The sequence below is a fragment of the Copadichromis virginalis genome, linkage group LG11, assembly GCF_057382275.1.
Source record: "Copadichromis virginalis isolate Kocher_CV1m ecotype Utaka linkage group LG11, C_Virginalis_male_GT1.1, whole genome shotgun sequence".
Taxonomy (NCBI): Eukaryota; Metazoa; Chordata; class Actinopteri; order Cichliformes; family Cichlidae; genus Copadichromis; species Copadichromis virginalis.
This window is the reverse complement of record NC_140628.1, coordinates 31,383,378-31,396,278: the sequence shown is the minus strand read 5'-3', so window position 1 is coordinate 31,396,278 and position 12,901 is coordinate 31,383,378. Positions and strand designations below refer to the sequence as shown.

Sequence of the window (12,901 nt, the reverse complement as noted above, 5' to 3'; positions counted from 1 at the left end):
CTGTTTAAAATTTTCTGAAATTATACACTAGTATGAATCTAGAACAGCAATTAATACAATGTTGGATGCTGTCACAGCTTTTCATATCACTATTCAATGATCCAGCAAGAAAATAAAACTTTTATAGACATTTTCAAAGTAGAAATACTGAAATATATGATTTAATTATTTTTTTCTTTTGTCCTAGTTGCAGATTTTTATATAACTAAATTGCATATTTGTTTAGATTTTTACTGTCTTTTTCTGGTAAAATGAATTTAGTAATACAATGTTGGTCATTACTTAATGTGATCAAATGACATATAAAATATAAGGGGGTAAAAAGTTGTTATAACGCTGTTTCTGTTTTCAGTAGATTTAAACTTTTCCTTCAAATTGGGCTACATGCTGACTAATAAGTGTACTAATTTTTTTTTTTTCTGAATCAATCTATTTGGTGTCCTGGTGAAAAACGCTGGTGTGTTTATGAAACGGACCCAAAACGCAGACACAGGAGAAATGAACTGGTGTTTAAACAAAAAATGAACCTTTACTGCGGGTGATACAAAAAACGGAAAACAAGGGAGAAAGAAAACTGAAACCTAAACTGGGAAAAACTATGACTATCTATGACACCTAAGACATGGGACAGGAAGACGGAACTGAACAGGAACATGCAAACATAGCGAGAAAAAGTCTAAACATGAACATGAACCTGGTAACAGGTAATAGGCGACTTAAAGAAACAGACGGGTAATGAGGGAAGTGGAAACACCTGGGGAAACACAGGTGACACAAATGAACATGTTGCCACAGGGGGAAGTAAAACAAAACACAGTGAACATGGAAACACTGCAATCTTCAAAATAAAACAGAAAATATGGAGAGACGTAGACATGACACACGAGCTTGACAACGTGGACACAACACAGACATGAAACACATGACAGACTGGACAGGAAACATGACACATAACCAAGGAAACATGGATTAAAAAACAAAATCCAGAATAAAGCTCAGCTAAATCCTAACTAATAATAAGACAAGAACTTATTATCACCAACTTAACATGAGAAAATCAAAAATACAAAATAATCTGAAAACACTGGGTCACAGACCCCGCCCCTGACATTTGGTTGCTTAATGGAAGACAGCCCATCAATTATCCTACCACAGGATAGCACAACACACAGTAGATTGTATACACATGCTAAATATGGTGAATTAACTTAAGTGAATTTATTCTGTGAAAAAACTTTAAATGCTTTCTCACATTATCTTACTTACCGTCATTACCAACTTACGGGAGCAAGTACTGTATTTGTGTAGTATTTGTGAAGTGTGTATCAAGAAAAATGTTCATAAAAATGTTCCTTTAAGTTTTTGTTTGCTTTTCCCATAGTTTTTATATACTGTACATACTATATGTAAAAATGTATACTTCAGTGACATTGATTGACATCCTAAAAATAAAACATTTTGAAATATCACACAAGTAAAAAAAAAAAGTCCTTTCGCACACTCTAGTTACACTCTAGGGTTGAAATTATGAATGTCTGTGTTTTGCAATGATTGCCCTGTAAAAGGTTGGAAAGCCAGTCGGTCAAGTTCATTGGTGTGACGAGAAACTTCCTGAAATTGTGCTACAAAAAGAGGGAAAAAAACAGAAAAGAGAGAGGCGAGAAACAGAAACTTACATTTAAGTAGTCAGCGGACATCAGTGAGGAGAGAGAACAAGGCAAAACAGGTAAGAAAAAATTTTATGTGTTTTAAAATATCTTTTTAAATACAAAAAAGAAAATCTATTTTTTTTTTACATCAATAGCAGGTCTGGTAAAATAAAAATACCATTATGCATAGATTACATGGATGATGCTGCTCTGTTATATGGCAGGTGTTTTACATTTATTGTATAAGTGTCGCTGAAGCACTGTAAGAACATTTTTATTCATCAAGTAATGTTTCAGGATGGATGACACAAAGATTACTTTTTAAGGTAGTGGTGTAATCACAGGTGTGGGTAACATATAGACAAACAGGAGCAAATAACTGATCACGTTTAATCGATCTGAATTGTTGAATTAGATTTTTGTTTTGATTTTTGTTTTTATTCCTGCATGTTTACGGCATCATCTATATTAGTTATTCTAAGGAGAGAGAGACTGAATCTGTTGAGCATCGGGCATCAAGGATGTTTGTTCTCATCTGGGCAACTCTGCTTTTCAGCAGTGCTGAAACAGGTTTGTGTCTACTTTGTTATCAACCTGTAATTCAGCCAACATATATATTTCTTTCATAAATTTGCAAGTGAAACTGTTTTTCTAACATACAAATCATTATTTATTCTACCAAGACTTTATCATAAGTTAGTAGTGTTACTGTTATCTGTTGACCTTTATGCCATTTTATATAAATCTTTGTAACAAAACTTACTACAGGCTAAGAAATATGTAAAATTCTGATTGTTGCATATACTACACTCAAACAAGCAACATATGTAAAACAGGAAAGCTATTGAAGTATATTTATTAAAAATCATATTTATTGTTATAAACTAAATATTCTCTGTCACTATGTGTATCTCCCTGTTTGTGCCTCAGCCTGGGGACGACAACACTGTGTTGGAAGATACTGTGTGACTCTCAGTGAGCAAGAACTTACAGCAGAGGCTGGACTCTGTGTTGTGATCCCATGTTCTTTCACTACTGCTGATGAGTTTACACCCAAACATACAGTTTGGTACGAATGTGAAGCATCTCAACACAGCTGCAGCGATGCTGACATAATATTTCACAGCAACAAAAACACTGAGAAAAAAGCTCAGGCTGCGTTTGAAGGACGAGTCTCACGTTTGGAGCCTGATGTGACTCAAAAGAACTGCAGCATCATCATTAATGATCTGAAAGAGTCTGATTCAGGATCATATCAGCTCAGAGTTACTGGTGAACTGAATGGAAAACAAGATGGATTCACATTCATTCCTAGAGTAACTGTCTCTGTTAAAGGTATGAAAGCTATTCCAAGAAGAATAATGCTGATTTTAAATACTCAGTCTTGTGAAACCTCATATTTAGTATTTTTACAATCTTAAATGAAGTATTATTTAATTTCGGGAATTGGTTGATCCTCTGTGGAAATCTAATAGGAGCTGCAGTAGATCCAACTAGTGGCCAGCAAAATATTTCTTTCATCAAGGCTAAATTTGATTCCACTAATGCCCAATACTTCTATTAGGTCTTAATCAGAAGCCCACAGTAATGATTCCCACACTGACAGAGGGACAGCAGGCCACACTGACCTGCACTGCTCCTGGTCTCTGCTCTGGATCTGTTCCTCAAATCACCTGGACATGGAGAGGAGCAGGAGGGACTGAATCTTACATTACAGGAAATAGCACTGCGTTTAAGACTGAGGGTCTGACTCCTTTCACACAAAGACATGTGTCAACTTTGACCTTTAACCCTTCATCTGAAAACCACAACACCAATATGACCTGTAAAGTACACTTCATTGGCAAAATAATGAAAGAAGAGACTTTGGGTTTGAATGTGAACTGTAAGTACTTTTATAGTATTAAACTAGCTTTTTTTTTTTCCTGAAATCTGTTGAGTTGTGCAGTGTCAGCTGCATTCTTCTAGCAAGAAAGTCAGAAAGTTAGGGAAACTACATGATTGTGTAATTTATATGTTTTGTCTCATAGATATGAAAAAATTTCAAATTACTGGCATCACAACTGTTAAAGAGGGAGACAATCTGAATCTGACCTGCAGTGTTGAAAGTTTCCCTCCATCTCTGATTTTATGGTCTAAACTTGGTTCTGTCACAAACCTGCACAATGACACTGGATCAGCCAAACTTGCCATCCAGAATGTGACAACAGAAGATTCTGGACAGTACATCTGTACAGCAACACATCTGGACACAACTATGACTTCTTATGTCAATGTGACTGTGACTTGTAAGTAGGCATTATCGTTTTTTATTAATGTCTTGATGCATGCTCAATCATGCATTGGTCACTGAAGGAACAATGGGCTGGGAGGTCAGTTCCTTGATCAAAAATGCAAATTCTCATTAATTATCAAGGAACTGACCTCCCAGCCCATTGTTCCTTCAGTGGTGCTGGTTTCAGTCATTATGCAAATGTACTGTTTATAAAATTGGGGTAACCTGAAGTCAGCTGAGACTGAAGAAGTCACTTGGGTGAGTGATGAAACGTTTCTCCCACTGAAAACGCTACATCCAAATGAACAAAATCAACTTTGGGGAGTCTTTATTAATCTTGTATTTGACAGCCATTCTAAACTTCTTTTGACGTTCTACAGAAACCAATTTGCTGAATTTTGGCACTTTGCTCAGGGAATATATATAATGTCACACATGTAACACATCAACCTACCTTAGCAGCTATTGTGTCTCATCACCATGATCTATGCAGTGTTAATTTCTCCCTCTTTAAAAGATTTAAATACACTCCACAGATAAAAGGAAACCTCAGATCATCGGGAATACAACAATCAGGGAGGGAGATGTTCTGAATTTGACCTGCAGTGTTGAAAGTTTCCCTCCATCTCTGGTCATGTGGTCTAAACCTACTTCTAACCCAAGCCGACACAATGGAACCTACACTGACGCGTACAATGACACTGGATCAGCTACACTTGTCATCCCAAATGTGACAGCAGAACAGTCTGGACAGTACATCTGTACAGCAACACATCTGGACACAACTATGACTTCTTATGTCAATGTGACTGTGACTTGTAAGTAGACATTACCAGTCTCATTAATCTCAAGATATATGAATATGATATAAAATGCCTTATTATGAGGCTGGATCACTACAGGCTACCATAACAGCTACATTCCATTTTAACATTAATTCTTAAAATGAATTAAACATCATGGAGTTGAAACATCATTCTTCATTCTCTGGTGATTTGATGATTAGAGTGGTTCGCACTGGTGGGGGAAATAAAAGCAAAACATGCCAGCTAGTTAAATACCTGGACAACATTATATAAATATTAGAATCCCTGACTGTTCTGTGTGGACCAGGTTTCCATTTTTTCTTTTTTCTTTTTTTTTTTTTTGGGGGGGGGGGGGGTCTTTCTTTTTTTGGTTCATTGTTAATATTTTTTTTGAGTTGTTTTCTCTCACCTTATCCTGAATGAAATGCTGGTGTGCTCCACAGACACAAGAAGACCTTGGATCATTGGAAACACAACTGTGAAGGAGGGAGATGTTCTGAATCTGACCTGCAGTGTTGAAAGTGTCCCTCCATCCCTGGTTGTGTGGTCTAAACTTGGTTCCAACACAAACCTGCACAGTGACACTGGATCAGCCAAACTTGCCGTCCTGAATGTGACAACAGAAGATTCTGGACAGTACATCTGTACAGCTAAATATATGAACACTACCCTTAAGGATAAATTCAACATAACAGTGATATGTAAGTACAAAACCTTATGTTTTTGGACAGAATATTTATAGTACTGTTCATTTTTTTTCTTCCTATCACGTAACTGAAATTGTGAATCACAAGGAGAACAACAAAGCAAACAATGCAGTCACTATGCAAATGTGCATCTTGTTTCTTTCAGTTTAGTGAAGCACAACAATTGTTGCATGTGTATTTGAGAGCCATTCTAAATTTCCTTTGACATTCTACAGTAACTAATTGTATTTCAAGTGCAGCTAAAGTTTGGCACTTTGCTCAGTGAATATACATAATGTTACACATGTCAAACATTAACCTATTTTAGAAGCTTTCACTGCAAAACTGCAGTAGCAGTTTCTCATTACCATGATCTGTGGCAGTGTTAATGTCTCCCTCTTTAAAAGATTTAAATACACTCCACAGATAAAAGGAAACCTCAGATCATCGGGAATACAACAATCAGGGAGGGAGATGTTCTGAATTTGACCTGCAGTGTTGAAAGTTTCCCTCCATCTCTGGTCATGTGGTCTAAACCTACTTCTAACCCAAGCCGACACAATGGAACCTACACTGACGCGTACAATGACACTGGATCAGCTACACTTGTTATCGCAAATGTAACAACAAAACAGTCTGGACAGTACATCTGTACAGCAACACATCTGGACACAACTATGACTTCTTATGTCAATGTGACTGTGACTTGTAAGTAGACATTGCCAGTTTCATTAATCTCAAGATGTATGTATGTGATATAAAAAGATAATTGTTGAAAAAAAATAAAATAAAATGTCTTATTATGAGGCTGGATCACTACAGCTACAGTCCATTTTAATATTGATTCTTAAAAAAAAAAAACAATACAAACATGGCAGCCAGTTAAATGCCTGCACAGCATCACAGAATTATTATTATTATTCTGTGTGATCAAAGAACATAAGAACTTTATTTTCTTCTGTTTTTGTTTGTTTGTTTGTTTGTTTGGTTGGTTCATCCTTAATAATTCTTTTAGTTGTTTTCTCTCTCCTTATCCTGAATAAAATGCTGGTGTGCTCCACAGATACAAGAAGACCTCAGATCATTGGAAACACAACTGTGAAGGAGGGAGATGTCCTGAATCTGACCTGCAGTGTTGAAAGTGTCCCTCCATCCCTGGTTGTGTGGTCTAAACTTGGTTCCAACACAAACCTGCACAATGACACTGGATCAGCTACATTTATCATCTCAAATGCAACAGCAGAACATTCTGGACAGTACATCTGTACAACTAACTATATGGACTATGCCCTGAAGGACAAAGTCAATGTAAAAGTGATTTGTAAGTACACAACTTTTTGCTATAAGACAGAACATTTATAATACAGCACAGTTATATTTCCCCCGATCTGGTAACTGAAATTGTGACTGCTAGCATAAAAAATACATAAAGAATAACATGCAGATGATGTGTACATGTGTTCTTTGTAGGTACAGAGTAACAAAAAACAAACAAATGAAAACACAATGCTATGAAATAACATGCAGAACACAAGGTATATTGTGGGGAAAACAACTTTGCAGAAAACCACAGCAAATGTTGCACATGTATTTGAGAGCCAGTTGAAACCGCAAGTGACATCTGCAAAAATCAAAATGTATCTTCAATGCTGCTGAAATCTGTTTCACTTTGCACTGTCCATGTAATATTATACACGCAGTGTCAGATCAGTTTGTGAATAATATTATTAGTGCCAGTATCAAAAATCTTATTTCTTTTCTTTTCAAAATCTCATTACAAATTTTCACAGAAGGGTTATCTGCCAGTGTTCCTTTCATGGTGCTTATTTAAGTTACTGAAATGTGCTCTGCAGATAAAAGGAAACCTCAGATCATCGGGAATACAACAGTCAAGGAGGGAGATGTTCTGAATTTGACCTGCAGTGTTCAAAGTTTCCCTCCATCACTTATTATGTGGAAAAAACTTAATTCCACCACAATTCTTCAGAATAGAACTTACACTGTCCTAACCAGTGACACTGGATCAGCTACAGTTTTCATCCAGAATGTGACAACAGAACATTCTGGACAGTACATCTGTACAGCAACACATCTGGACACAACTATGACTTCTTACGTCAATGTGGCTGTAACTTGTAAGTAAACTTTACCAGTCTCCAGGTGTCTATAATGTATGTACACAATTGTTTTTACGTCATTGGTAGTCAGATATTTTGGTCTTTACATTTTACTAGCCATAATGACGTGAGGAAATATTTTTTTAAGGATGCAGTATCAAATTTCATTACATGAAGACAAAAACTGCTGGTTAAAGCAAAGGAAACATTAAAAACCAAAAAGTGTTGTGTTCTCACAGTGGTCCAACACATGTTGTGGTAACAGGCATTGATTCTGCAAGTCTCTTAAAATCTGCTTGAGGGATCAAATATAATTTTTCGTGTTATGATGATTTGGTGACTGTAGTGGGGAGCAGTACAGCAGTAATGGGTAAAACCCTGGAATACTGTTGTCACCCTCCATGTCTTAAATAAATAACTGAGTTGTGCTCCACAGATACAAGAAAACCTCAGATCACTGGGAACACAAGTATAAAGGAGGGAGACGATCTAAATCTGACCTGCAGTGTTGAAAGTTTCCCTCCATCTCTCATTATGTGGTCTAAATTGACTTCTGTCACAAACCTGCACAACGACACTGGATCAGCTACGCTTGTCATCCCTAATGGAACCGCAGAAGATTCTGGACAGTACATCTGTACAGCTAAATATATGAGTAACACTCTAAAAGAGGAAGTCCATGTAACAGTGATATGTATGTATACAACTTTTTGCTTTTACTATATGGTTAAATGTGTGATGCCATCTAAACATCTTTGCATATTGACTATTTAGGCAGATTCTCTTGTTGGTGATCACAAAAAAAAAATCTGTTATCCCACAGATAAAAGAAAACCTCAGATTATCGGGACTACAACTGTTAAGAAGGGAGATGTTCTGAATTTGACCTGCAGTGCTGAGAGTTTCCCTCCAGCTCTTATCATGTGGAAAAAACGTAGCTCCAACACAAACCTTCTGAGTGGAAATTACACTGACCTGCACAATGGCACTGGATCATCTACACTTGTCATTCATAATGTGACAGCTGAGTATTCTGGACAATATGTCTGCACAGCGAAATATCTGGACAAAGCCATTACTATACATGCCAGTGTGACTGTGACTTGTAAGTGGAACACAATGATCTTGAATCTGAAGTTTATGTACACCTTCCTTTGTTTTATGAGTCTAATCATGTGCTTACAGGGTTTTCAGAGACCCAGGATGGCTCTGGATGTGTGCTTCAGTCAGAGGTTTTGACCTGTGTGTGTATCAGTGAAGGGTTTCCTTTACCTACCATCAAATGGCCGCTCCTAAAGAACCACACTGAGTATTCTGTCATTACTATGGTCTCTAAACACACAGTCAACAGCACTGTCAGTGTAACTGTAAACAAACATAGCAACAGCACTGTGGAATGTGTGAGTAACAATGGAAATGGAGAGAATAGAGAAAACCTACTGATCCACCAAAACTTGCCTGAAAAACATGGTATGTGTTTTCCATCTAAACACCTTTCACTGCCACTTTCACTTTTTACGTACCACATTTTCTTAATGCAGCCTTGCTAATTAGGCTGTCATTTATAGTTTGTATTTGCTTTATCTAATTCAAAACAACCTGGACCATAATTTTTTATGTTGTTATTTTTTGGAGTGCAGAGCAATCGTCTAATTTAAGGCAGGGATACATGAAAGTCATCATTGGCATTTTGGCTGCAGTAGTTCTTTCAGCAATCGTTTGCTGTTTTACCAAAAATTGGTACAGGTAAAGCACTTGCTTTTATAATTATTATTAATATTAGTTAGCTGTTGTTTTTTTCTGTAGATAAATTTGAACATAAATGTACTTCTCTAAAAACACCCCTTTCTATAGAAAAAATCAGAAGACCTCAAAAAATTCAGATGAGACTTTGGAGATGGAGAAACATCAAGATGATAAACTGGTATTTATGTTCATTTGACTTTTTTTTGGTATGATTTTCTACACAAATGCTCAGAAAACTTAAGTGTCCATACTCTTACTATACATTCACATATAAAGTGGCCCATCCTGCTCCAAGTTTCTACAAAAGAAAAAGAAATTCGGTCTGAGTCAAAACACAATTAGTTGGATCCCTTTATCTTTCTACTGAGTCTAACACAATTCAGAGAAGTAGGTTTTGTAGAATTGTCCTGAAACACAAACTGCACAATGACGTGTTAGAAAAGGAGTACGGTATCATGATGCAATTTTGAAGTAAGTCTGAGAAGCAATGACTCTGTTTAGGCATCAATGCCCTCTAAACACCAAACAGACAGAATACACAGACATTTAGTTGCACAAAAAGACACAAAAAGAAGTATGTTGGAATAAGAGTGACAAAAGTGACACAACACTATACACAATAAACACAATAATATGAATAAACAACATAGGTTATTAGTTTTGCCATAAACAGTTGATGAACAGGTCACTGATGTTTAAGCATGAATGTAACTTCTAAGTTGGTTAACTCAAAAATACTTGCAACATGCTGACAGTTAATTTTTCCCTGTTGAAAAGCAGCAGTGCCAGGAAAGCAGCAAAGAGGCAAGAGAGGACAAAGACGGAGTATGCTGAAATCAAAAAAGCAGTAAAAGCAGAACAGGTAGAAGATGCTTGAGAAGGAAAGGGAAATGTTGGAGGCCAAAGAAGAGAAGGAGATGGAGTTGGAGATGAAACATTGTCAACCAGAAAAAGAGGAAGGAGAAGATGAAGCTGTGTACTCCACTGTGAATGATCCCACTTATTCTACTGTCACTGTGTCTTTTTTCTTTAAATAACCCAAATAAAGTTCTCTGCAGGTAGTTAGACACTTCATTAAGTGTATATGTAAGATCCCAAGGACCACCTCAATGATCTGTGCCCTAAGATATAATGCGGTTTTCTTTTACATGTTTTATTTGACAAGAATAAATCTATACTTTAAATTTTCCATCTAGTCAGAAAAAATAACTTTGTAGGGCTAATATGATTCCTTTTTAGAAATGTTATTTAAGACTTAGCCCACAGTAAACATCGAGATTTTTTTTTAATATTACAAAATCTTGACATATATGTTGGTGACAATACAGTGTCCAGACAAAGACAATATACTTAAGATTGTGTCTTTATCCAAAAAAAAAAAGAAAAGAAGAAAAGAAAAATCAATTAAACATTCTAGAAAAGTGTGACCTATACTTTTTGTGGTTTGAGTTGATTTTTAATGGTCTCTGCTCATTTTCATTTATTATTCTTTGTTGTTTTGCTAACAAAATAAGACATTTTTGCTTTCTTTGGCCATTCATTGTGCTCACCAGAAAGTGGCAGAGTAAACCCATTACCCATGTGAAATTATAAGTCAAGTAGATGTGTGGTCTGTTATCACTGGTGCTGCCTGGCTGCAGATTTTGTATTTTGCCTGGTCTTGTATGATGCATTAATAAAAGTGAGTATTTTATACATCTCTAATTCTGCCCAATGCTCTGAATGGTGTATCACAAGCAGGTTTCTATATCATAACATGAAATAGAGCTTTAATTTCAACCTTGAAAATTTCAGTATATTTTCATCATTGTTTAGACACTGGGTTAAAATAAAATTCCCATTCATGGTATCTACAATTGTGAAATATTAACACAACAAAAAAATTATCACACTGTAAAGCAAATCTTAGCATGATCTGATCAGATACAGTGTTTCAGATTTGTAATTAAGTTATAGAAATTGAATCATAATCAATAGCAGTACACTCACACACCAAAAATTAGGGCATTAGAGTACCTTACATTTTTGGCGATACTGGCGCTCTACTTACTTGGTCACACAACATGACAATGAGCAGTTGTTAAAATTGAAAAAATGTGATGCAAAAAGGAAGCAGAGAAACAATCACATTCAAAGCAAAAGTTGTGGCTTACAGCAAAAACCAAGATGTAATGAATGGTCACCATTTCACCTTCTTCACAGTTTCAACACCTCTCAGCAAGTAGAAAGTGTTCACCTATAATTTGGTGTCTTCCATACAAGCTATGGCTGAAGTTGTCAACCTCTGTGTTAAGGAATTTTTATTGTTTTATTTGATTATGCTTCAAATGTTATGTTATACATATTTCACCAGACACAGTTTTCTGTTGAAACAGCAAGCTGACCCTGTGACACTGACAAGAGATCAGTACAGAAATACACATCTGCAGAAGTTGACTCGCAGTATATTATTCTTAGAAATTGACTTGCAACACACATACTTTGTGACACACACACACACACACACACACACACACACACACACACACACACGCACGCACACACACACAGACAGACAGCATCAGGACCTGCGTAACAGGAAATGTGATTATATTTGCATATTGACGATGTAACCTATAAAAATAAACGAATACTGCAGTTCGGTGTGATTTGCTCTGAGCTTTTCACCCGTGCCGCACGTTGTCAATCTTAAGTGTCTCAGTGTTGTTTATTCACCTGACTGTTTGTTAACTGTAAATCTCTGACACTCTGTTAGCAACCAAAGTAACCACAGTGAAGTTATCAGAGCAGCAATATCTGTGAACAGTTTCACTTAGTGATGGAAATATCAACCATATCAGACAACATGACCCAGAGTCATGAAACTACAGTAAAGCAGGGGGAAAAGCCCCAAGAAGGAAAAGTGATGTTGTGTTACAGTTTTAAGGCAGAGGAGGGTGGGAATGGTAAAATGCAATAAAAAGCTCACTTCGGACTTCCCACTGCGAGCACTTACATGAAACCTTGTATTGGATGAATTTGCTCCCTTGCAAGAATAAACACTCCAGTTCTTGACTGTTGTTCATTTTTCTTAATTTGCATTCTGACATAGCACAATGTTGATAATTTGTTGAGCTGACCCTTTGAAATAAGATAATAGTGTAACTTATATGTTATTATGAAGCTTTGCACTTTCCTTTCCTTTATTCATACTTTTCATTAGACAACACAGCAGTAGCTGAACATACAAAGATACACTGTCAATTTGAATTGGAATCTTATGGCAAATGGAGTGCTTCTCTTGACCACTGCTAATGTATTTATGTGTGTGAATGTCATCTTTATGTATTCCATCAATATTTTGTGTTTTAAAGGTTCTATAGTGGCTCCTTTGAAGACCCAGGCTTTCTTTTTCCTGCTCAAGAAACCCAAGGCCAAAGAGGGAACACAAGCATCTGTTGTAGCTGAAACAGAGTTTTATACCAGTTTGGAAAACTGAAACTGAGTTTAATCAAATTCAAATTAAATCAGATTTCTTTTTGGATTTTGAATCATTTGATTTTCGATGACAAGAAAAACACGTTTTTGGCTGTCAGATGTGCTTCAGAGATGAGTACCAGTTCACCCCGAGCACATCTGACAG

The 12,901-nt window shown here is 36.3% G+C and overlaps 2 protein-coding genes across 2 annotated transcripts in view; both read left to right on the top strand.

The window, feature by feature from the left end:
• The first annotated feature begins 2,600 nt into the window (after positions 1–2,600).
• LOC146699073 (vascular cell adhesion protein 1-like) lies at positions 2,601–11,001 on the top strand. The gene is made up of 14 exons (XM_085472603.1): positions 2,601–2,984; positions 3,214–3,534; positions 3,680–3,937; positions 4,461–4,742; positions 5,174–5,431; positions 5,843–6,124; positions 6,480–6,737; positions 7,270–7,551; positions 7,970–8,227; positions 8,357–8,638; positions 8,719–9,003; positions 9,174–9,279; positions 9,388–9,457; positions 10,060–11,001. Exons 2-14 carry the CDS (start codon positions 3,237–3,239, stop codon positions 10,111–10,113), a joined length of 2,973 nt encoding a protein of 990 aa, XP_085328729.1. The 5' UTR covers positions 2,601–2,984; positions 3,214–3,236; the 3' UTR covers positions 10,114–11,001.
• The window catches only part of LOC146699064 (sialic acid-binding Ig-like lectin 10), a 170,443-nt gene continuing 167,690 nt past the window's right edge, over positions 10,149–12,901 (top strand). Inside the window, exon 1 of the mRNA XM_085472602.1 lies at positions 10,149–10,265. Within this exon, the coding sequence (XP_085328728.1) occupies positions 10,149–10,265 (117 nt within the window). The remainder of the gene's footprint in view (positions 10,266–12,901) is intronic.

Excerpts from the sequence above, each read along its gene's own strand:
- LOC146699073 (XM_085472603.1), top strand. The coding sequence starts at position 3,237 with ATGATTCCCACACTGACAGAGGGACAGCAGGCCACACTGACCTGCACT. Across the intron at positions 6,738-7,269 it reads AGTCAATGTAAAAGTGATTT|ATAAAAGGAAACCTCAGATC; the intron begins GTAAGTACACAA and ends TGTGCTCTGCAG. Across the intron at positions 8,639-8,718 it reads TGCCAGTGTGACTGTGACTT|GGTTTTCAGAGACCCAGGAT; the intron begins GTAAGTGGAACA and ends ATGTGCTTACAG.